The 27,042-nt window shown below is 36.2% G+C and overlaps 1 protein-coding gene across 4 annotated transcripts in view; it reads right to left on the reverse strand.

Moving 5' to 3' along the window:
* POLN (DNA polymerase nu) overlaps nt 1–27,042 on the reverse strand; it is a 93,217-nt gene continuing 66,175 nt past the window's right edge. For all 4 annotated transcript variants that reach the window (XM_032686500.1, XM_032686501.1, XM_032686502.1 and 1 more), the window contains 4 exons: nt 25,580–25,690; nt 22,023–22,101; nt 12,135–12,202; nt 1–1,099 (listed from right to left, as the gene is read on the reverse strand). In XM_032686500.1, coding sequence (XP_032542391.1) covers nt 966–1,099; nt 12,135–12,202; nt 22,023–22,101; nt 25,580–25,690 — 392 coding nt within the window. In that variant the 3' untranslated portion in view covers nt 1–965. The remainder of the gene's footprint in view (nt 1,100–12,134; nt 12,203–22,022; nt 22,102–25,579; nt 25,691–27,042) is intronic.

The following is a 27,042-nucleotide window of genomic DNA, read 5'->3' on the forward strand; positions in this document are numbered from 1 at the left end:
AGTACAATGCAAAATTATTTAATTGTAAAAATTAAAAATGCTGCGAAGTCTTTGTAACCATACATTTCTAAAATTTAAATTGTGTAACTTTGATGTCTAATGCTGAAACATACTGAACACCTCTTAAAAGTTTTGTGCTTGACTTCAACTTCTGAATAATTAGCAGCAGACTTTGAGGACAGCTTCATATTCCACAAGCATGGAGACAGAATTTGTAAAACAGTAATGTTATGAAGCAAGCTCATTTAAAGAATAAACTCTACAGAAAACCAAATTATCAATAAAAAATCCAAACATTAGAGTAAAAGCCCGAAACCTTAGATGCACAAGGCTAAATCCCAGAATTTTTCTAGACAATATTTAGTATTACATAAGTAAGATTATAGTGTGCAAATTGAGTTTGAAATTAACTCAGTTGACAACAATCTGGTTATTTTTATTGCATTTAGGCTTCTAGTTTTGTTTACTTCTTTTGCTCCAAAATTCTAGATAAAAATCAAGTTCATTTCCAAAGAACTCTTTTTCTAACTCTGGGGAACAGGACATTTAATATGTTGATGAACACCAAGCATCTGCATTCTACTCACAAAATACAAAATAAGCTGAATACAACAGTTAAGCATTTGCTGATACAGTTCAAATAGTGCCAGTGTAGAAGTATTTTTACACAAGCACCTCACAAAATATTTAACATTGAAGTCTAAACATCCCTCTAACTCAAATATATTTGTGATGTTCCCAAAGGGTTAATACTGTCTTGTTTCATTTCTTACATGTAGTAATTTAGCTCTGAACAAAAGCAGCTCCCCGCTGGTTACCTTGGCTAAAGGAAACACAATGAACTGGTAAAAACCAGTTTTATCTCACTGCTGTTGCCTAGGGCTACAGACAAAATGAAGTAAAAAAATTCACATGCAGAGTATTAGGTGCTTATGAAAGATCCAGCAGCGCTGTTGCCTAGTGATTCAGTGAGGAATCAGCACAGGCCAATGAGGTGTTCGGGTACTGAATAACATCCCCGATGGCTGCTTTACATCTCCTGCAATTCTGTCATACACCCCCATGATTTCCCAGTGGTGAGAATCACTTTCAAGGGAACCTGTCAGAATAAAAAAAAAAAATAAACATTTAAACAAACAAACACATCACAAATAGCAAGATTACTATTTTTGCTTTTCCCTTTGGATGTTGATACTGCTCTAGATTACATACCTATCCATCATGCAATGTTCTTCATTTCTATTAATACTCAATCATTGCAACAATTTTGATTAAAATACCTTAACAATTAAGACTAACCTTTAGTTTTGAAATTGCAAATACATGTTACTGAATTGCAAGGAATATGCTAACACAAAATTCATCTTATCATGCTTTTCAAAAGAGCTACAAAATCATCATGATGATTTTGATGTTTATCATCAGCAACTTTGTCAGTAATGCATAAAGATACTATGGGGGGTTTTTTTACCACCTACTTTTCAAATTCTGGGGTATTTTTATTGTTGCTTTGGTTTAATTTCAGTTTGTTTTGCAGTTCCTGGTGCTCTGGTACACAGTAGATTTGCTGACATGAAAGCTGCCTCATTAGCAAGGACTCTATTTTGGAAAAAAAGCTACTTCAAAGATTAGCATTCTTTACCTCAAAGAAGAAAAAGAGCTCTCTCCCCATTAAGACTGTATGTGTGCTCTACTTTAGTGACATTTTGTCTCCATATTAAAAAATAATATTCATATTAACAGAGCACATAACACATATTTAGTTGAAGTAAGTCTGCTGAAGGAAAGCAGGAGCATTTCACAAAAACCTTTTCATCTTCAGCATCTCTAATCCTTAAAGACATATTCTTACTGTATAGAAGGGTAAACAACATGAATAAAAATACAGACTTCTTTTTAAAAGATCACTCCCAATTTCTTCTCTGAGATCAAGCTGTTGGTATGTTATGTTATCTATCTGGCCTCTGTCATTGATCTCTTTTTATGCCTCAGAGGAAGATGAAGTATCTTCATGATGCATGTAGTCTAGCGTGCTGTAGGAGTAAAAGTATGTCAGGACTCCTACAGTAATTTGCTCAGGAAAAGAAGACCAAACAAGGGTAATGAAATGTATCTCTCTGAATACTTCTCCTGCCTACTAAAAAGTCCTGATCTTTGAAACCCCCAGAGAGCTGCCTATTGTCCAAGAATGCTTCCTTTCACCTACTAAAACATAGCTGGAGTTTTAATTTAAACAGAGAATTATTGTTCTGATAGGAATGGCATACTGAATCCATTTGCTAATGCATCGGGATGAATTTGTCAGTGTGTGACAGTAAAACACCTTAGACAGAGGGGAATAAGATTGTTTGTCCCATTTTGTCCACAGGACATTGAAACCTTCTGCCAGCTAATGGTTAGTCTGAAACATGTAACACGAAAATTATACTCTGCCCATGTAATTTTGAACATTCTCAGTAACCATGTAAACATTTGTCTTTCTTAGAAACCTATTAAAGTGTTCATATTTATTTCATGGCCATGATTTCCTCAGGCAAAGTATGTATGTTGTTGCCTGTCAAAAAGCTACCAAAAAGTCTTCTAAGGAAGAACTATAGTGTTGCTATTAAATTTATATGTCACCAATAATACCATATTTATTTTTATGAACTTTATAGCAGCGTGAGTGTAAATACATGCTTTTAATTACAATTAAAAAATATTTAAATGTAGTAAGGTAATTAAAATATTTATGTGTAGTATACCTTGAAAAACACTCTTGCTTCTCTTTTTCTTTTGAGGAATTTGTAACAAAAGAAGCTAGGCAAACACAGGTGTATAATGTAATCAACCTATAGAAACGCAGTTTGTAAAGCTTGGGAGTGTTTTCTATCAAGCAACAAAAGCTGAGCAGTAGGCAAGGTGAAGGGTACTAGCAGGGAGAGAAATACAATTATTTTATAAAATAATTACAATTAGGTTCAATACATAGACAGATAAAATAGCTATTTACTCAGCTATTTACTCAGTTTTTACAGATGTTGGTCTGATAGATGATGCCCTCTACTTTGACCAGTGACCAAGGATTTTGTCTGCTTTGTCTGTTAGGCACCCACACGGAAATGTTAAATAGACCCATTTTCTAAGTGAAAATTACTGAAGAAAGATCTTTTGCAATATTTTTTCAACAGTAACAAATGCCTGGCACATCTAGAAAGCCTATTAAAGGGACATATTTTTCACTCTACCACACCCAACAGAAGTTTCATGGCAATGAACGAAATAGATTTTGAAATTACCATACTGTATTGCTAAGACAATCTCACTTTCCAAAAGGGAGGTTGACTTTCTTTCAGTTATTTTCCCTTAGAATTGTTACAGTAATTTTAAAAAGCAATTACCCACAAATATGAAAATGAAACAATTGAAGTGGAAGGCAAAATAGTTTTTGCTAGATTCTTGATATGATGATAATGTACAAGGCTAAGCATGCCTGAGACAGTAATGGAAATTCAGAATTATCCCTACCTTTAGTGGCACTTCCAAGGCTGTTGTTTGCTGCAGGGACTCCATTGTTCTTTTTACCAGTGCTGTAAGGTTAATTTGAAAACCTACAGCTTTATTTTTCATGTTAGCATTGTTATGTATATATATATAAAAAAAAATCACATGCTTTATATTTTCTTATATAATACTTGCATTTCTGTGTAAAAAAAAATTTACCATTTACAACTTTGTCAGATTATTTTTAAGTTATATTTTATCTCTTATGGAAGCTTCGATTTCTTATTTTAAACTGAATTTTACAGTAAAATTTGCAGAATTATTTAACTTCTATATCCCATATATAAATAAGTACAGCATTAATATATTTCATATAGAGTACATACAGCATGTATGAGTGCTGAATTTCTCAGCTTTTAAATTCAGTACTCATAACTATATGTTTGGTTACATTTTATACGTTTTAATTTTTTTGTGCGGCCATAAAACTCAATTAAAAAGAAAAGAAAAAGCTAGGGAAAAAACCCACTAGAAGTCTGAACTTTTTAAAATATCTTATTCTTCAAAGTAAAAACATCAGAGCCAAATTTTAAAAATATCTTCCCTGTGGGATAGTGGAGCTCTCAAACATCTAAACAATTAAACTTCAGTATAATTCATGTAACTTAACAACTCATCATGCCGTAACACTATGCTCACTATTACTGTGCAAATTCATCTATAATTATTCCAAATCAATCACTTGGGATCATATTTGTCATCACTGGTCCTGCTAATTAGTGTTTTGCTTGACAAAGATTGCTGCTGCAACACATATTGTTCTAATAAAAATCAAAGAGAGATTGAGTGGATAAAGTTTTTTTAAAAAAAAGTAATTTTTGGCTAGTGAAAGTGAAAGAGGAATACCAGGCGGCCCCAGAACACAAGATATGGAGCAACCTCCACTGCTCTGACAGGATGGATGACTAAATAATGGATGTGGTCATGTGCCTCACAGAAGTGAGGGATAGCAGGGAATGTGATACAAGGTGCTGGAGTGAAACCCACGTGATTACTGAGAAGTTTCCTTTGAAGTTATCCCCTGAAGCACATCATGGCTCTTTGGCAGCTGAGGTTAGAGGCAAAGGAGCAACAAGAACTCTAAGAAGCTGCGTATGGTTGTTCTGGCTGCTGCCAAAACCTCTCCTAATGATGCCAGCAATGAAGAGCAGCATGTAATGTTTGGTGTCACATGGGTGACACTGAGGATGGCTTGCTAATAATGATGAGGATAACTAGCTTCTGCCTGAACAGAAGTGCAGGGCTCAGGCCGTGCTGGCTCACTCAGACTTGCGTGCTAATGAGCTGTCACGAGCTTTTCCATCAAGTCTGAATTATGCAGGAACTCAAAGGATCGGCGGCTCAAATGCCAAAGCTGAGGAAACCAAGACATTTGTTGACACATCTATGTACAGCTACACCTATATATTTGCTTCATGTTAGATTTGAGGTAGTTCATGGTCCAGTGTAGGACACAGCATCATTTTTGGAGCGCAGAAACAAACATTGGAACCGCAGACTGTGAAGGGAGAAGTGCTGGCCTAAATAATTACCCATTTGAAATCTAGTCCAAGTCAACATGGCTATTAATAGAAGAGTGTTGGACTGAGAAGCCCACTCTGAATTTCAACAAGCTGTTGGCTCCAGGAGGTCAGCAACACAGCAGACGCTGGGGCACCCCAGCCAGGTGGGATGCCTTCAGAAGGCTAAGTGGGTGGCCAGTAAGTCCTGGATAAACACTTTTTCCATCAGTAAGCTCCCTGCCAAGCTGCATGAGAAGTGCAGAACCCAGGTGTTATCCTCTCATAGCCTGCATATGCACTGAGTTAGACCAGTTTTCCCCTAGTTCTCTAGACCTCTGAAGCTGACTACTTGTCTCCCATTTAACTGTTATCCCCAAAAGGGGATTCATGATGCCAGCAATGATTGCAACAGCTTTCTCTGTTGGTTGACAGACTTTTCGCTCTAAGGCATCTGGCACAGTCAGAATTTTGCTGCATTCTTAACTGCTCTTAATTTTAAAAAGCACAGATTAAAATGGCCACATCAGTGAACAAACGCAATGGCTCCTCATTCACTTTGACAACCATTAAAAACCTCTCCACGGGTTTGCTCCATTTTCTTCATTCCTTTTTTCTGTGACAGTTTGGCTCCCTGTTCTCTTTCTCATGTCACACTGACTTCTTCTCAACCCAGAGTTTAGTGGGTGGCATAGTAAAGCCATTCATTTCAAGCAATCTGAGTTGTAGTGCCTGCATTTCAGCCTTCTGAAATCACACCTTTGCAAATATACAAAAGATGTACCTACATCTACTTTACCACAGATTTTGAATGAAATAATAAGTATATAATAACAGAAATATCAAGAAAAGGCAGCTGGATTGCCATTCATGTTCAGTCGTCTGCTACAACAGTAAACAGGGAAGAAGGAAGCATTTAAACTAAATTACAGTCTTTGCACAAAAATAAATAGGTATAGTGGCTGAATACATTTAGACTGGAAATTTAAAGTTCTAGATTTTAGAGAGATGAAATTCTGGAATAGTCCCTAGTGGGAGTAATTTTTCATATGGAGATGAAAATTTATAAAGGAGACCATATGGCATGGGGGTATGTAATCGCAGGATAGGTCCCCTTTAGTCCTATGTACATAATATCTGAGTCTCATGCTACTTTCTCAAATCTCCTTGAAACTCTCCTCTTTCTCAAAGCTCAAAATAAACAACCAGACATACACAACTCTATCTTCTTTATCTCATATACATTTTAGAGTGTGGTCACTGAAAAAGGAACTGCAGTGTTTAAATAGATGTCTCTACCACTCTTAATTCTTTGTTTCTTTTCTAAGATTTAGATTAGAGGCTTTGGGAATAATAATTATTTCTGTTCAGTCGAAAATCTAGTATATCTGGGGCACATAAATTATTAATTTTAAAATGTTCCTTTACAGTCAGCCATATACTGCAATGGCATCTGTAAAATGCTGCTCTCCCAATCCTTGTAATTTATCTCTCAAAACCCAGAGTCAGCAATTAGGAAAGCTGTTGATTATACTCATCCTGAAATGCTTTGTAAGTGCTAAGTATGCACACTAAAATATTATGTATAAAAAAACCCCAGCGACAGCAAAGTTAAAAGATTATAAGGGAACTGAAATTTTAATGTATGTCTTAACGTATATTAGATTTTCTTGATACTGGCCAGGATAAACATGGTTATTGAAAGTGCTGTGAATAGGAACAAAGGAAAGACACGCATGCCTGCTGTGGAACAAAAGCTTATTTGTCCCTATCGAACTGGAGACATTTTTCAAGCGCACTCACCTATGAAATTATGACTCCAGAAACATGTCAAAGCTGGCCAGACATATGATCTATGGAGCAGGGATTTTTGCACATTGAAAGCTATCTGGAGGCATCTTTAGTTTATGCACCAGTGTTTTTCAAGTTAGAAAAAGGCAGCTCAGAGGACAGAAAATGTCACTAACTTGTGATGACCAGTTCATTCTTTTGTTCTTCTGTTACTTGAGTCCCCTTTTGAACATGTGCACATTTTTATGCAGCTGCCTCAGTGCCCATTAAGCGGGAAATTGTAGCAAAATACAATGAAATTTCATGGAATTTGTGTACAAGCCAAAAATTTGTACTGGCAGATGATTAAAAAAACCTAAGATACTGTTCTTTAGGTAGTAAGATTCTGAATTTATATGAATAGCAAAATAAATAGGCTTAGTTTAGCTTTATTTTTTTTTTCCTTAAACTGGTCCTTCTGGTGTTCTTAGAGTATTTCAGCTGAAATATTTTATACCTGGTAAAATAGTAGAAGAATTGTTTAAAACTCTATGTTTTACATGTACGAAATATAAGAACAGATGCAGAAAACCTTCAATTCTATCAATAATGTATAATTATGAGTTCTAAAAAAACCATCTTTAAAAATTACTCTGTGATATTGAACACAAAGTACTGAAATACATATATTTCTACAAAAAGATGTGACTTCAAAGTATCAATTGTCTTTCATTTAATTATCACTAATGGATGCAATTAAGGAGAAAGACATGGAAGAATCCACAGTAATCACCACTGGCAAAGTTCACCTTTCAAATCCACCAGGTATTTATAGAACACACATCAGAAGCCAGATTTTACAGCTGTACCTAGAGTATCTCTTTGCTTTAAAAAAAAAATTGTTCTGCATTTCTCCACACCAAAGTGTATTTCCCCCTTTGACCAGTAATGTATTCAGAATAATCCAAGGGCAAAGAGGCATTTCAAGCACAGCATGGAGTGGCAGTGTCAGAAACAGTCCCTACAAAATGAAAAACTGGGTTCTGCAGTTCCTGAATACTCTTCCAGAATCCCTAGACAGACTCACTGTCTGATCTGGGGACAGTCTGTCTACCTGATTACACAGACTTCAGAACTAGAGATGCTGAGGCTTCTCAGATCCAAGAGCCCAGTTTTTGGCATTCCCAAAATATCATCTGCCTTTCTGCTTCCTGGGCTGCTGGAGAACTCAGGATGTGAGGAAGCCATACAGGCAAGCTGGCTAGAAACCAGGCAGATTATTGATGGTAAAGCTGAGAGTCTTCTGCCCAAACCAAATGAGTTTCTGCCAAATGTTTTGATTTGAACATCCCAAGCACCCTCTAATAGGAAATTAGGATTGTAAAAAGCTCTTATGCTGTCATGTTCTTGCCCTAACCAGAGAACTAAGGGAAATAATATGCCATATCTTTGCTGAAAATTACACAATTCACAGTAGTAGGTGCTTCATTGTATTTCGAACTGTGTCAAAGCTTGGACACAGTTATAAATAAATGATGTTTTGCCTTGTCCATTCAGAGTGAACCATATGCACACTATAAAACTGTGGGTGACATTCTGTTGGAAAAAGGTATTCTTGCAAAATATAGATAACACCTAACTTGTTACATGCAGTGCTTTGTGCAGAAGCAGATATTAGAGAAAAAGAACACCTTATTGCATACCTCTTGTTTATCAGATTTAAAAGATTCAAAATCATCTGTGCGTTATTAGATGCACTATAAACTGGATTTCTGTATACTGAAAAGTACTGAAAATTCTTACTGGGGCCTATGAAGTCCTAACCACAACTAAAGAAAGCACTAGCATTACAATTCCTTGTGGCAGTTCTCAGCCCCCATTCAGGAGAGTCTTAGAAGCAAATAGACATTTTAATCTTGTATAACAATACAAAGGAGACACTTCTATGAGGGAAATGCTGCTGAGAAGGCTTAGGTTCTGCACTATGATCTAATGAAATAATACTGTTTACCTATATGTTCGCCATTTATAAATCTTAAAAATATTTAAAGATTTCATATCCATTCTGCAAATAAGAAAACAGAGACATATATTTGTAGTTGCTTTCCTGGAAAAGTAGATCAGAAGCATGACTGGAATCAGAATGCAAACACACTGAATAGTAGGCCAGAGCTTCTTGGATCACACTAAATGCAGGAGAATTACACAGCACTGAACTGTAGTCCATTAAAGCCCTCAAACACTGCCCTTTAGCTTTAAGTCCACATCTTTACTGAGCTTTGTGACTGTACAACTGAGATTTCTCTCTGGATCATTAAACTCCTGGTTGAAAACTGCAAGTCAGCAGATTCTGTAATTTAAAGTTTCTGAATGGACAAAAGCTCATTAGATATGTAAAGACAAAGCTGACAGCTAAAGAATATTGGCAAATAAAAGTAAGAAGAGTAAGGGTGAAAGAACTTCGGATAAAGAGATGAAAACCATATTTTGACTTTCAAAGCACTAAAGTGAATTAGGAGCAGGCATCCTAGTGACACTTTTTTGGTTTAAAATTCATATACCTAATCTGTTACCTCAGTTAGCAGCTCCTGAAATAATTGGAAAAGATTAGGAGAAAAGAGTGTTCCTATTTAGTTTCATCTGAAAGGAATCTAGGTCAACTGCTCTCAGACTGCTCTGTGATGTGAACCAAAACTGTTCACACCACAGACTGGGACAACAGGCAGATCTGCTTCAGCATGTACTTCTGACTGGAAGTTGGATGCTAGTGCAGATGCACCCTTTCTCTGCCTATTCAGATCAAGCAAAATCCTCATTAATGACACTGGAGAAGAGCCAGCTTTGGACCCTTTTAAGACAACTGAGATTAGTTCTTTTACCAGTACGAGCACTATTCACAAAACACAGTCAGGGAGGTTGGAAGGAACCTTTGGAGGTTACCTGGTCCAGCCCATCTGTTCATAGGGGCTACGTAGGGTTGGTTGCCAGGAGTGTGTCCAGAAGGTCTTTGAATACACCCAAGGATGGAGAGTCCACAGCCTCTCAGGGCAACCTTTGCCAGTGCTCAGTCAACCTCACAGTAAAACACTGTTTCCTAATCTTCAAAGGGGACCTTCTGTGTTTCAGTTTGTGGCCACTGGCTCTGGTCCTGACACCGGGCACCACTGGAAAGAGCCTGGCTCCCTTCTCTATGCCCCTCCCTTCAGATATGGATATACTTTAATAAGACCCCATGAGCTTTCTCTTCTCCAGGCTGAACTGCCCCAGCTCTCCCAGCTTGTCTTCATAGGAGAAATGCTCCAGACCCTTCATCATCTTTGTGACCCTTCGTTGTACTTTCTCCAGTCTGTCCCTGCCTTGTACTGGGGAGCTCAGACCCCAGTGACGAATAAAGAGGAAGGAAATGAACAAATCACGAGATGAAGAAGGAAATTAATGTCTTACATTGGTCTTTTGTGTTAAGAATAAGACATTCTTCTGTTCTGACATAAGTGAAAAAGTTCCTGTAATGCAGAATTTTCTTTTTTCTTTGCCTCTTAGGGCAAAGTAGAGACAAATCAAAAAATCAATCTTCAATCAGCAGAATGAAACAAACTCCCACATTGAACACTCAAGCTTGGCAGCCTATGTTAAGTGCAATGACAATTTCCAAGGTATCTCACACCTCTAGAACTGCCCGGGTCCATTTTCTAAAGGTCATCTTAGCGACTTCAATTACAGGGTGATAACTCTGAAGCACGACAAGGAATTTACAGATGTGTTTGTTCTGCACTCTGCAGCTACACCTGGAGAAACATGAACTGGCTGCTGTGTGGTGTGCACTCCAGTCTTGAGTATTTGAACCGGACTTGGTGTTTTCAGAAAAAAGCCCCCCAGTCATCACGTTTCTGTAGTGGGATAATGTATTACTGGTGTCCATACAATAGAGCTTTTTCTGTTACACTTGAAAAGTATTGATTTTTCCTGAATTTGCTACAGATTCATACTAGTAAAACAGATCAGAATTTGACCCAATGAGGGAAGAATCTGTGATTTTCTAGATATATAAGCAACCATGAATAATTTTCATCTTTTGGGTATAATATTAGCTCTATACTTAATGCAAATTGATGCAAAATAAGATAATAAAAATTGTTCTATGATCTCTTACAGATTTTTTACAATATGCTACACTTTCTAATTCTGAAAGTATATCCCTTTTAGACATTGCCTTTTCTGAGTAGATACTGCAAACTCAAATAAATTGTATGGTGTTTTTTTAATTTAAATCAGATTTGAACTCCTCTATTTAGAGGTCAAATGTTAATATATTAACCTAATTCATTACAATGCCTCTGATATATCGAATTGAAATATTTCCCAGGTAGTTTGTTTAGATTAGGTGGAGGTTTAATGTTCTCATTTTGAACTAATACCCACAAGAGGGATCAATGATGAAATGAGACTAATATAGCAAATTGCACTGTTCAAATGAACACAGCACAGGAAGGTGAAAATTAATTTTTTATTAGATGCTTAGGTTATAATGAAAGATATTTCTTTGTATGGTTCATCTAAAACATTTGTGACATTATGATAATTGTTTCAGTCAAACATGTTGTTGAGCTTCAAACAAGACCAAAGTTTGTGAATAAACATTTGGTGCCTACAGGAATAAATCCACTACTTATTGGAGAAGAGACCAAACAGCCTCCTATGTGGCCTCTCTTGTGAACTAAATTTGTACCAGATGTTGAGATAAACTCTGGCTTAGGAAATAATGTCTGGAAGTAAGCCAGACAAGAGGATAAAAATGTAGGCAGGAACTTTTCCTAACCTTAACCTTGAGAGTGCCATCATAATGATTTCTTAATATTAAAAAAAGCAGTAAACTAACTTAGAAATTACAGTGCATTACATGGTTACATTAAGAATTTCATGTTTCTTTATGTAACAGGGCCCAATCTAAAGTATTTAGGAAGTTACTTTCCAAACCATACTTTTTTAAGCTGGTCTATTTCCTTCTAAAACCCTTTAAAACCTTGGAGAAAATATTATTATTCAGTTTTACAGGATTCACACACTGGATAATGGAATGTTGATAAGAAAACTAAATACAAATAAGCATGGTGATGAATTCCAGATGATAAGTATATCACGTTTTATCTACATAAGAGCCAGGGGTGGAAAACATTCAGAAAAATCTGATTAGTATACATTTTCCTAATTGTTAGAATCAATGTGCTGCTTCTTGCTACATTAGCTCTTTATTCTCTGAGAAATTACAGGATATAGGGAGCAAAAATGAGGTGGGAGGGAAAGAGCAAAATAGATTGTATTTACCTGAAAATTCCTGGATTTGAGAATCTTCTACTTCAAACAACAATTCATCATGGATCTGGGCAATTAACCTGAAAAATTTCAGAGACTTTAGATAACGTATGCAAAAAATTCTTTCCATTCGTATCATCAACTACTTCTCACACACACAATGATAAGTTAAAGTGAAAATAAACACCCAAAGAAAATTAAAATATCATGAATGGATTTAAAAGAATTGCCAGTCCACGTATTCTGAAAACATAAAAGCCATGATTGTAAACCCAGACTGTGCTTGCTAACTTATAAAAGTCATTCAGGGATTTGATGATGTGACAAGGTATTACTTAAAAACAATGTAATTTGCAGAAAAATGCAAGAAATTACGGAGACAGGCTATGTCTTGTTAACATATCTTGTTTTTTTTCAAGTTGAGCTGGAATAAATGTAGTTGCAAATGGGTGATTTTACTAATGAAAATTAGGTCAAAATTAAAAGTATTTGGCTCTGATATACCAGTATTAACTCCTAGCTGTTCAGTGACTTGAGTCCTTTCCAGGAAATAATGTTTTCACTTATGTGCAAAGTGGGTGTCCTCATGCTGACAAGCAAGGGGGTTGAAGAATGAAACTGCAGGCACATACACAACCTGATCCAGTGCCTGTGCTATCAGGACAGTCGCCCTCATAAGGACAGAGTGTACAGCTGAAAGCAGTAACACCGTGAAAGCTCAGCAGCTACATGTACATGAGCTCTTCAGCTGGAGCTGTTTCGTAAGGAAATGTAACTGCTGCTTTGTTTTTCTCTTTGTCTGCCATATTGATAGGTCTCTTGCATATGCACTGTGACTTATTTGTAGAGTGTTTACAGGAGTAGCACCCTAAATTGTTGGTTTGAACGTAAATGAACTTTCACAATGGAAATAATAAATGTATTAGATTGAATTAAGTCCACAGCAGAATAGATGCAATATAGCACATATAATCTCTGAGTGTAGTAGTAGTAAAAATACAGTATACCTGATTAGACTTTATTCCTATTAGATCTATTTCATTACTTCTTTAAGTACTGTAACTGGGAGTGTAAGTCATAAAACTGTAACATCCATTTCCAAATTTCTTTGTAATTAGTATATAACATAAGAAAGACCTGCACCTGTTAGAGCAGCTCCAGAGGAGGTTTTGAAGATGCTCAGAGGGCTGGAGCACCTTCCCATGGGGACAGGCTGAGACAGTTGAGGTTGTTCAGCCTGGAGGAGAGAAGGCTCCAAGGAGACCTTACAGAACCTTCCAGTACCTAAAGGGGCTACAAGAGAGATGCAGAGGGATTTTGCCAAGGGCCTGGAGAGACAGGACAAGGGTAACAGCTTCAAAATGACAGAGGGCAGGGTTACAGATTAGATATAAAGAATAAATTCTTCTTTATGAGCATGGTGAGGCACTGGAACAGTTGCCCAGAGAAGTTATGGATGCCTCATCCCTGGAAGTGTTCAAGGCCAGTTTGGATGGGGCTCTGAGCAACTTGGTCGTGTGGAAGGTGCCCCTGCCCGTGGCAGGGGATATGGAACTAAATGGCCTTTAAGGTCCTTTCCAATCCAAACCAAACCATTCTGTGATCCCATGATTTAAATTAAATGCCCATTGTAGACTTTTCTTAATACCTAGCAGTTATTCAAGTAAATACTTCTTTACAAATGGCTGAAACATCAATATGGTTACTAGTAATAACTTTTCACAGTTTCTTAAGATAGTTTCACACTGCCTTAAATTACAATGTGACATTGACTAACAGTATGGTGAGCTCTAATAATAGCTCTTAAATTATTAGTCACTTACAACACAGTCAGAAGCAGAGGGAAACAGATTAACATATTTCTAATAGGAAATTGGGACACAGGATACAAAAAAGAAATAGATGAAAAGACCAGGATCATCTGTAGCAAGAGAATACAGTTACATGAAAAGTTATAGTTTCTAATGCAAGTAAATTAATTAAAGCAAGAGCGTCCTCATAATCATTGAAATGACATGTAAAAGATATAAATCAGAGCAGTGAATATTAAAGATGAATAAACTGTGAATCAATGGAATAAGTGAAAATAATTGCATTGATTAAACCAGTGCAATAAAAACATGATAGAATGGTTATTGTATGTACCAGAGTAGTGTCTCATGCCTTCAGTCAGGATAAGAGCACCATATATTCTGAATACTTAGTAAGGAAAAGTCCTTTCTGAGAAGAATTTACAATATACATAAAAATGTTATCATAAATTTATCAGAACTTAGGAATGGAGGAAAAGGATTTTAAAAATCACTCAGCATTGTTTCTACTGATCACCTCATCTCTAAAGGAAAAACTGCATTCAGGAGGAGCAAAGCTGGACCAAAATTAAGTGTTACCTTCATGCATGCCCAAAAACCTGTGGAAGCAACATAAATTAACTCACAATTTCTGTATGGACAGCAAAATAAACTTGACACAACTCTACATACTCCAGTTCACGTACTGAAAACAGCACAGCTCTTTTAGCTTGGTTCTCCATCTGGGTTGGAGGATCCTGTTTCTCATCCTTATCATCCTGAATAGCACAGCCCACAGCTGGTTACATTGCCAGTTAACTCAGGAACTGCTCAGAGTTGCAGAGTTACATCTACCCCATCTTAAACATCTAGTGATTAAGTTGAAGTTCAGGACAGTATTTTGTCTGCTAAACACAGAACTAGAAATTCACATTTGATGGTTCCCTGTCTAGCTCTGCTACTTTCCTAAGCAATGCAAATTCAGTTAGAAAATGGGGATAATATTTGAGAGATCTGAGAAATAAGTATTTCTAATACACTTCTATTCAAATGAAAGGTATTACATAAGATTTAATTAACGCTAAACGTGATTTCCTAGATTGATGCCAAGAAGTGAAATAGTATACACTATTTCCTCCTTAGCATTCATCAATCAAGTTAGATATTTTCTTGATGATCTCTTATCTCTTTTTTCTTATCCATTTCACATCAAATTAATGGGTTTTGCTCTTACAATCTTACAGTAGAAGGCCAACTGTATTTTTTCAGGCTTGTTAAAGTAATAATACTTGCATGCAATGTGCTGTTCCACAGAAGGAAGCATTCAATTTGACAGCAATACACATGAAAGAAAAAAATCAAAGCAATTTATACATTCAAAATTCATAGCTTTCACCATTCCAGTGCAGGCACCCACCCACCCGTTGCACACCTTGAGTGAAAGAAGTTTGAAAAAATCCCTATACTTTTGCTTAATAGCTTAATTGAATCCTCTTCACTTTGAAGGAATATTGAAATAGCAAGCTCCTCTCATTAACTGTTGCTAAGAGGTATGGCCAGCTGGATTACAAACTGCAAACCAAGCAGAGACTAGTTGGTTTTTTTTTTTTCTGTTCTACAGATGATAAGAATGCCTTTGATTTACAAACTAATATTTTATTAACTATTTTCTTGATTGTCTGAAAATCAGGCAAGATTGCCATAGTAGCCTTTATCAGAGGCTGGTTTTTAACAGCCACATGTAGTGTTTCAGGACATTACAATGTGCCAAGAGTTCCTCAAACTAATTAAAATCATGCTCCTTCTATAGATAAGGGATTAAGGTTGGTTCTGACTTAGATGTTCTGAACCGACATCTGGAAAAGCCCAACTCTATGCATTGACTCTGTGGGGGTAAAATCAGTAATTTTCTACTCAGACAAGGTTTTTGTCATTTAAAAAAACACCATGTCCCTGATCATTGAAATTGTGAACATTTTCTGATACAACGGTATTAGATTTTATATCCCAAAAATTAATATCCTTGTAAGTCCTTGTAATCCTATGCAATCCTTTTTTTTGACATAATCAAATAAATCAATGATCAATAAATAATAATCTAACTAGCAATATCACATTTTTCATTTTGAATCTGAAACCTCTAAATGCCTAATGGGAGACTTCAACACTGCAGACACAGGAGTACATGGTTAAAAGTTTTGTATACAAAAATAGTAAGGTATTTTGAAATCAGACAAATAGGGATATATGAAAAAAATCCCAAAACCAAACACCAAAAAACCAAAAAAACAATGGAAATAAGTTTTATGTTTTGTAACTGAAAAGAAAAATTTAATGACTTGAAAATCTGAGACATTCACACTCAATAAATAAACATTTAATAAAATACAATATTGGTTTAAAAGGCATTTAATGAAAGACATTGTCAGAAAAGGCCAGAATGGCTGCTCATGTAACAAACAGTTCCATGGATTTCAAGAACATTTAGAAATGATGACATACAATGCATTTGTGGGAAGACTTTTAAATCTTATGTTTCAGAACTTAGACTCATCCCCACAAGTAGAGGAAGATGAAAATCTGCAGACAGACAGCCTACCCTACTACAGATCTTACACCTCCCTCCTGAAGCATCTGCTACTGGCCACACTCAGCAATAATGGGCCAGATGGATGTTGGATCCGATTCTTCTTAGAAATATCCATGTTCCCTACACTAAAACACTATTCATTTTTTTTCTGATACTACCAATACTACCTGTTATTTAGCTTTGCCACAGCTTCCCCACAGATTCCAGTGGACAAAATGTCTATTAAGTTGTCACGTAACTAAGGAACAAGGTTATGATAATTTTGTAATATTTTGTAAAGTTTTCCTGTTGGTTTGTTTGTTTTTTTTTTTTGAAGCTGCACCTATCAGGATTTCTAATGTGGTACTATAAAAGTTATAGCTCAAGACACATCATGCCTGCATAAATGTCACTTGCATTAACTTTAAGCTACCTCTTCCAGTGTTTCCATGATAAATACCAAGATATTTTAACATTTTAACCATAAAAATCCAGCTAATTTATGAAATTGGTTTTCTCAGCAGCTACATCATGAAGAGAAGGAAACTGAACAGATGGTTAATTAAAGATAATAGAATTTTTGCATGTATCCAAAGTGTTTGAAAACATACCAATCTAAAAGGTGACCTACAAAAGGGTTTTATAGATGAAATACAATTATTTGCATCCAACAACTCACATAAAGGAACCCTGAAAAACCTGCTACATCATGAATGTCCTTTATGGCTGTGATATTTAAGCATATTAAATATATTTTGTTCTTTCTATAAAGAATAACTCTGACTTGCTCTGGCTTACTGTGCACGAAGTGTTCAGGTAACAGTTCACCATCTTGTGGATACATGCAAAATACTGCTTTGAATGCTCAAGGAAAGTGATGATTTTCCTAAGTTACAGCCTGCCCAGAAATTCAATGTTACTTGGCCACTTTGGGAAGCGAAGAGCTACATATTGGTCTGGGACAGCAGCTATGAAGAGTTCCCAGTCATTTCTGACATAGCAATACAATCTGGGAACTTTCCTTCTGCTACTGAAACAAAAGCATTTGTGTATGAAAAAACAATCTTACTCTCCTCTCAAGCAGAATCCAAAACTTTTATCTTTTCCTTGTGATTCTATTTCTCCAGTATTAGGCTATAGATAAAAGTTGACCATCTTGCCAGAGTTAATCCATATCCTGGGTGGGAAGTGTGGGCAGAGTACCAGAGTAATAAGCATTTACTTGAAAATCCTGGTTAACTGGTAGAGAACACGACTAAAAACAATTATTTAATTCCTGAAGAAACAGATAAAGGGAAGTAAGATTTATGCTCAGAGTTAAAGAAAATCAACACACACAGCAGCAGCTCTAAGCATTTTACTGAATGTATTTGATTGAAACTATGATGTAATCATGAAGTTGGGTTTATTAGTATGCCTTCTTGTATGAATCTGAGAAATTATATGAAGTTCATAAAGTAATAATGATTGAATCCCTACACACCTTATAAAAATGCCTCTGGATTCTTGAGTCATCCTAAAACCGAAGCCACTTCCAACAAATGAATCATGTGTGATTTATCACATGACTTGTACCTGAAAAAAATCCAGGTCACATAACAAAATGCTTGTTCCTGGGATGATAGGGGCTGTTTCTAACTAATTTACCTATCTGCAGAAGTGAGCTGCATTTACAGCTCACCAGTTCAGAAAATCATTAGGTTGATTAAACAGTTTGTTCATTGAGGAAGACATATAAAACCTCCAGCATCCACTGCTATTGAAAAGCAGCTGGGACCAAGAAAATATACCTTTTCCTTTTATTTGCTGGTGGCTTTTCCTTTTCAGATCACTCATTTAGATCTGGCCTGTGGCTGAACCTCTCTCTTTAACGAGGCTCCGGACACGCTAAGAAGTAAAGCTGTGTGTTCATGGCACAGGTCCAGTGCTGAAGGAACAATAAATTGGTGAGAAAGCAGAATTTCTGGATTCACACCAAATTACTCAATAGTTTTGTAGACTTGTTAAAATTAATTTGCATGTTGTTGGGATATTATCATCTTTAATGACTTCCTGAGAAGTTCATGTAGCATCAGGTAGACTTTGGGTAACCATCAGTGCAGCTTCAGCTTACAAAATGATAATATGTACAATCATTGCTATAGGGAGCAATTCTTCCACAGTTTGCCAGCATCCTTCTTTCTCACCAATCTTCCATGTGTCTGCCACTGCAGTGATGTTTTAAACACACTGAAAAGAACTACAACTGCCCATCTGAGTTCATCGAGTACCTTTACCCTCTCATCAATCCCATAAATCTTTCTTTCAGCTGCTACTGCATGCCTTGATCTCACTTCAGAAGTTTCTTTGCTATCATCTGCCTGCAGGAAACATCATGTGGAGGTTCTGTGGATTGCATCAGACAGGTAAAAGCTGGCACTTGAATAATTTATGTCAGCAGCACATTTTCAGCAAGCAACTTGGCCAGCAGCAGCAGAACAGCATCTTAAGAAAGATCTAGGTAATATGGAAGTCTGAAGAAATGGTGATTACTTGTCAGTGCCACACAAAATGCAGAGATACCAGTAGCCAACTCATACTAATATCAGATCCATATCATATGTGTTGCATTTAATGTTACTTTTCCTGGTTTCTGTAAAATTATTTCCAAGTAACTGATTGACTTTTTACTGTCAAAGCATAACCTGCTAGGCTGGCATTTGAATTAAAAGATGAAGGAACACAAAGAGAAAAATGAGACTGCTAGTTGCCAAAATAGAATTGATCAGTCACAGTGGAATATCCTGTTTCATCAAGAAGACCTCTCTGATGAAGCCTCATGAAAATGTGACTTGATTACCTTTCCCTGACTTCCAAATGCAGTATCATATGTGCAAACAATAACTGAAAATCTACTAACTGCTAGTCACACGAAAATGAAGTTTCACATTGTCAGGTCAGAGCTTGCTCACAGCTGAACAGCTTCCAGTGCAGAACAATGAATGCAGTGCTGTGAGTGAAGACTGTAAACTAACACTAAAAACTGTAAGACCTTACCCAGAATTACTTTTTCTTTATTTCCAAGGTAAGGAAGACAAAATGTTGAGCGTTAGCCAAAACCTAGCTATGCTTAATAGGATACTGTCTCCCAGTGTAAATGTTCATAAACACTTCTAAAGCCTGTAAAAATGATATTTCCCTTTGATATGCTGTTCAAAGTGAAAATTCTGTTTCCAAAATCAGAAATTCCAATAGGGAAATAAAGATACTTACAAGGGGATGAAGATAGAAGAAAAGATAGTAGCGTGCTATCTTTGGAATGAATATGATCTGATGGGATGATAATAGGAGATTGATTATATTCTCCTTTTGGAAGAGCTACTGTGCATTCCCACTGTTACAACAAGAGCACCGATTATGTACACACTTCCTTTTAATAATATTTTTCAAAGGGCTTCATAAAGGATGTTAGGATCATTATCCTGACTTGACTGGTAAGAAAATCAAGAAACAGACTACTGAAAAAATAACTAACTGACTGTCACCTGGCAGGCAAGTGGAGACACAATATTTCAAGTTTCAGTCCCATACTCTTTTGGCAACACCCCACTGATGCTTTCAAATGCCACTGTCCAAACTGGTGAGTGTTCACAGAATTTATAAAGGCATTGATTGTGCTTTTCTGACAAGTCTGGCCATAAGTACCTACTAAATATTACAGCAAGGAGCCATTATTGACTATTAAAATGCTCTCCTCTAGCAAAGCCATCCAGTTGTTAATGGCTGGCAGGAGTTCAAAATTCTTGTTTAAACTAGTCTATCTCTTTGACATGTCCTTGCAGTTTTGATCTTTGCCAGCTGTGACATTTATGATAAGAATAAGCAGGATAGGCAGTGATACTTTGCTGTTGTCTGGTGTAGCCATTCCCCTATGCCTTCACAAGGAATGTCAACGTGTAAAACTCCAATATTTCCCCATATCTGTTACCTCCTCAGCCATTTGGTGACACTACTTCTTTAAAATAAATAGTTTTGAGAAATAAAAACCCAAACAAAATTTTCTGTTGAGAGAGAAGAAAACATTCATGAGCTTTATCAGACATGACATTTGGCTTTCTTAGACAACAAACAGCCAGTTACTGAACCTAAAGATCTGTGTGCCAGGTAGGAACTGCAGAAGGGAGTATGTTCTTTGCCCTCTCAGCACCTCCACTTGCCTCCCCTACTAAACACTGTTGGCTACTCCTCTATTACTAATCTAACTCGAAGTTTTGCTTGCTACTGATACAGAAATTTTCATCCATGCCACAGCCATCAGATTCTGGTCTCTTCATTCAACTCGGGTATCAAAAAGAATTATAATCAGTGCAGAGAATCTGCTTGAAAATGTAGAATGTAATATGTGATAGTGCATCATCCAACATTTAACACAGAAATGAACCACTGTCTGAATGCAGGCAGATCTCCACCAAAGAATCATTTCCCATTTCAGATCTCTACTACCAAGAACACTCAACAGTTTTATTTTTGGCATAGGAATGACTCTAACTTTGAATTAAAAAAGTGGAATTTATATGTTTTCAAACATGGATCAAATAAGACAACACCACTGTGTGTAAATGATACACACACACACAGACACACACACACACAGAGTATTTATAGGTTAGATATTACACATAATTGCCAAGTATATTTGGAAGGCCAAACCCTGTTCCTTTGTAACCTAAATACCCACTGAAGTCCTTAACACATCATTGCTACAGCTAAGTTGTTATTACCCCTTCTAGATGACAGGAACACTGATGTTCTGCGCTATCTGCTATCTCTGCTTTTATTTGAACTTCTACTGCACAAATTCATGTGCCACTGGATTGTTTACTACAGCATTACACAAGATGAGAACCCATTTGTTTGGGCTTTTTTTCTGCCTGTTTGACTACAAAGTATCTTTCTATTTCAGCAAATAATAATGGTCCCTGGCTCTCTGCACCATCCCCTCCATCCTTTTTACAGGAAAAGTAGACTTCATTATTTCTGCTAGTGGTGTAAAACTCTTGAGGATGTTCTGTGATCTCCTGCCCAACTCTCAGCAGTCACAGCAGAAGAGAATCATGATGACCAAGCTTTTCTTTAGCAAAGGAAAGCCATCTACACAAGAATAAAAAATGTTCATTTATTTTGCTTGAGTACTGGTTTCCTGATTCCTGTTTTTTTTCCCAGCCCATTGAATGTTCAATTCCCACTGTACAATACCCTCAAAATACAGGAAGGATATGATCAGTGGGCTTGATTTCAAAGACGCGGAACTACCACTGAACTGGATCTGACTGAGTTTAAATGGCCCTGGGGCGTTTTATTGCCTTGGGATGGATTTACAGATCCAACCATTGAAGTACAAAGATGTAACTTTAAATGTATAAAACCATCCCACAAGTCTTTGCTTGTTAAAAGATTGAGGCATACATGATATTTCTACAGCTGCTTAAAATGCCAGAAATATATTCATTTCAACCAATTTTGCTTTAAGAACAAACAGTTTTGCAGTCATTCATTACTAACCTGGCTGTTAAAGTGGAAGAAACGACAACAGAGGTAAAAATCTTCACCATAGCCATTTTACAAAGATCAGCTGCAGAGCCTATGAAAGAAAGTGATCTGCTTTTAATTTAAAGCACGCAAAAGGAAAATGTTCTTCTTGGAACTATGGTATAGGAATGAAAAACATCCGAAGATTCTGAATTATCAGAACTTTCAAAACTAGCAGATCCAATTAATGTAATATGTGAAACAGATTATAAGATTAATAAATAGTAAACAAAATAATTACATGTTAATTAAAACTAGAAAATAACAATATGAAATTATGTGTAAATTAAAGGTGAATTTGTCAGTCATAGCTATAGGTTGAAAAATTCCTTTTTATAAAAAAAAGTCCGAAATTATATAAGTTTGAATTAAAATTTATCTATAAATCCATTAAAATTTATTGTCACAAAAGGTCACAACATTGTTTCAGTGCTGCATTTCAATTTGGAACCTTAATTTTGTACTTTTTCATATTTCCATGTGTATTTGATGTATATTCATATATTCATTACATTACAGTGTTAAGAGCAGTGGTGCATAAAACAGTGTCATGGTACATAATAGATAACACATTTCTGGTGATCAAGAGGCAGAATGATTCTCCAGGCCTGCAGTTTGGTGAAAGGCTCTGTTCTGAACCATATACTTGACATAAAAGATTTATCAGATAAAATACAGAAACAATCCTTTAGGTAAGGATTGGAAGCCATAATCTTCTTTGTCCCATCAGATATCCTAAATGTCCTAGACTGCACCCTGTAACCTTCTCGCACCCTGTAACTCAACGAATTTTGAATTCTTTCTTCCAAATGGTTCAACTTTCAGAGTAGGGATAAGGAATAGCCAGGTAGGTAAGTAATAAGGGTACTGTGCTGGGAGATAGTAATAGAATCATAGGATACCCCCAGTCAGAAGGGACCTATAAGGATCATCGAGTCCAACTCCCTGCTCCTTGCAGGACACTAAATCTGAACCATGTGTCCAAGAGCACCATCCAGACACTCCTTGAACTCTGTCAGGCTTGGTGCCATGACCACTTCCCTGGGGCTGGCACTTCTGGCTAAGGGAGAATGTCTAAGAGAACGAGGACTCAGACTTCCTCCACAGTTTTCTGTGACAAACTGCCTCCTCTGAATCCTGTGCTGAGATTGTTTTGGTCATTGACTGTATCAAGTGCAGACCTATGGCTGAGAGACGGCAATGTCTGACTGTGAGTTTAGCCTCAAATACCTGTCTTGTTTTCCTGTTCAAATGATGTGTCAAATTGATTCAATACATCACAAAAAGGGACACATTGGTATAAAAGGTAGGAAAGGATGTTTCAGCAAAGGTCAGGTGATCATGAGAATAAAACTATGTAATTGAGCATTTAGTCCATCACAATACATATGTTCTATATATATTCTTAATGAAAAAATGTAAAGTAATAAAATACAAAAGAATTATCAAAATCATTTTTTCTGAGATATGATCTTCAGAGGTAAGCTATTTTAAATTTTTAAAAAGAAAATAATGATATCCTTCTGGTTGATTTTGTCACAACTATAAATAAATAATAAAAGATAAAATGAACGGTTTGCTCTATGTGGATAGGTAGAGTTGAATTATAAGTGAAGAATATTAAGCTGTACATTGCTGAAAACTATTGAACTGGAAATATTCAAAAAGAGAAAAAATGAAAGAAGTGTGAGAAACCCAGTTGCAGTAAGTAAAAGGTGGGACTCTACATTCCTCTCAATATTGTCATGCATCAGAAGAAGTCTTCTGTTACCAGTTGCTGCTACCATAACCAAAATGCAAACTACTTAAATTAATCATACTATTAGGTATAACTATAGAACACATAAATTAAATGTAGTTTAGTTCACTAACTATGATAAAAGGTTTTAATATAATTTATTAAGTTTTTACATTCCTAAAGTATTATCTCATGGTTGAAATCCTGAAATTAAAAAATCATTGTAGTCTAGAATGAAATACCAAATATTTTAGAGTTTTTCATCCTTGTTTTATCACACCTTATAATATTAAATATTTTGAGTAACAACTACATTATTTTTCATCAGATTTGTCCAACAATGAACTATGACAATATTATCGTAGGTACTTAGGGATGAGTGTTTGGTAGACAGTCCTGTGATAGCTTTGCCTCAGCTCCAGCTCTTGGGACAGATGGACAGAGCAAGTTCTGCTCAGAGGGTCATGTTTCTTTAATAATGGTGCACTGTAAGCTCAGCAGGACTTGCTGTGTTGGCTCAAGCATCGTGCCTTCACCTGGAGGGGCTCCATCCAGCTGGATGGGAGCAGCTAAACTGAGCACGAGGCTCTGGAGAAGGCTGGACAGGTATGCCCATAAACCTTTGCTGCAGATCTTACAAGGATATTTTAAAATTCTACAGGTGGGGGCCTCCTACAGCAAGGCATCGTCACTTGAGCACAACTATCACTCAAGCAAAAGGGTATATATTAGAATTCTAGATCTGTGGGTGTCCTTGCAGAGACAGTACTTAAAGTCAGTTACAAATTATAAGGATTGTCAAACATGACATAAATACTTACGCCATTTTAAAGACAAAACATTAAAATGAATAATATTTGGAGAGAGAAAAAAAAACCCCAGCACACAATCCTTTCAAAAGGAAAATTCAAATCACTTTATAAGTAGCACTCCATCACCATGTCTAGAAAGCGCTTTTCACTTGCCTGTAAATTGTACACTTCCAACATAACTTAAGGAAAACCCTGTCAGCATCACCCAATTAAAAAGTAATTCTTCCAAGGGATAGCTTAGTAGGAAGCATCTCAGTGTGGGACTAGCAGCTCAGGTTGTTTTTTACCCTTGGGTAGCTAAATTCTGTACACAACTGAACCCCAAGTGATTTAAACAGAGTATATTAATGCATCAGATTAACTAGCATGTAAGCACTTACTGCTGATTTCTACATTTTCAATCTATATGGTAAATTGGCAATGTTTTTCTGTGAAAAAACATCTTTTTTCTTGCCCTTCACAGAATTAAGTTTGAATGTTTCTTACAATGAACCAGTTGGGTTTCAAAACAAATACTAACAACACACAACTCTTGTAATGTTTTATATTTCTTAAACTAGAGCTATCTGGCAAAATAAAAGCTAGAATCTGTAAGCAGCATAATTACAGAAACCCTTCTGGAATAACAAACTAGGAAAACTAGAAAGGAAAATGTTTAAATACAACAATGAATCAGAAGAACTGAATTCCAGATATTCTCTCTATACACAGTATGTATTATTTAACCACCACAGAGCACTCCAATGTATCAAAACATTTATACTGTTGTTGTTGTTATTATTGTTGTTGTTTACTAGCAATTTCCAAGATAGTCAGATGACATAATTTTAACTTCTCTTTCGTAGTAAAACCTCACGCTTCCTCCAGTAGACTACTAGAATGTTCATTCTTCTGAGATTACCAGAATTGTTGCCCACTAAAGCCAAGCAGAGATAAAAAGACAGGTAGATAAGCAGGAAGGTAGGTGGGCAGTTCTTTACCTTGAACAACAAAATTGACAGCCTGCCTCTCTGCCTGAGTGCGCAGTTTGTAATCCTGTGCATTGATATTGGCCAGGGGTCTTTTACGTCCCATTATGGAAACCACATAACCTGGTAGGATTTAAATAGAAATTAGTATTCTCAGAGTGATTAAATTTCAAACATTCCTTTTGAAGATAATATAGATATTTGTAATTATGTGCTGCCCGAGTCAATTTAATATTTTGTACTCTGAAAACAGACCTTATTTAAACTTTAAATGCTTATTGTATTTTGGATTTAATAATTATTTCACTCATAGAATTGGTACATGTTATACAAGGAAAACTTCTGCTCATTAAAGCTGTATTTTCATTAGGAATGTCTACTGATAAACCACCAAACTCTCTCTGTGGGAGATGAACCTATAAATACCTAGCAGAATTAGCTACCTATTAGCAGCCATAATTAGAGCTTTTCATGCAATGAGTAGTTTACTTGGGAATAGTAAAGAAAAATCAATTTGTAAAGTAATTAAATCAGTAATGAATATATTACAAAAATATAAAATAGTTTTGGGGGAAAAAACCCCAAATTATATCTTTTTTTTCCCATTTTCTTTATGTGGCATTTCTGTGTTTCTTTCACAGCCAAACTTTCTTAACTTTAGTGTGGTGGGGGTTTTTAGTTTAAAAGAAACATATGAAAACACAGTTAAAGTTTTACATTAGGACTAACGATGTATTGTGCTAAAAAAACTACTTGGGAGGGCAAGAGAGAAGAGTCAAGAGGGAAAAGAGATGTGAGGATGCTCTTGTCAAAAGAACACATACAAAAAACTTAGCTTATCTTCAAAACTAAACTTCTTATTTTAAGAAAAATTAAAAGTCATCCATGTTAAAAATAAATCTTTAAAAAAATATTCTGTTATAGTTCTGATCCCCTTGATTACCCATGAATTGTCATTATATGGAAGTTCAGTCTGCCACGGCTTCATTTCCTCTGTGGCAACCAAGCCATGCACAAGTGGTAAGGAGACCTCTTCAAAGAAAAAGTTACAACCTTACCATGAACAGCACATACTCAGGTTTATGTGAAGAGGAAGAAGATGGTTCTGTTGAATTAATACTGCTTTCTATGAATTAGTATATGCTGATACCAAAAGTACCAGTTTTGGAGCAAGGAACCCAATTATCTGGGGGTTAGGATATTCTTTGGCAAATCAGTCTTTCCAGTTTAACTAAGATTTTCCACAAAGAACAGTATTTAAAGATGGAACTGTTGAAATATTATATTCTCAGGTAAAAACAGATTTGCTGTAATCTCCTTATTCCCATGAGGTGTGACTCCACAACAGAATTGTCCCTGCAATACTCATAACTGATCAGCATCCCCAGACAAATACCATCTTTCATGTAACAGTGGCAGAGGATGTGTCTGGGGTCAATGATTAATCTGTAAATACATATCTGAATGAGGTCTTA

This window comes from Chiroxiphia lanceolata, chromosome 4 (genome assembly GCF_009829145.1).
Source record: "Chiroxiphia lanceolata isolate bChiLan1 chromosome 4, bChiLan1.pri, whole genome shotgun sequence".
Classification (NCBI taxonomy): Eukaryota; Metazoa; Chordata; class Aves; order Passeriformes; family Pipridae; genus Chiroxiphia; species Chiroxiphia lanceolata.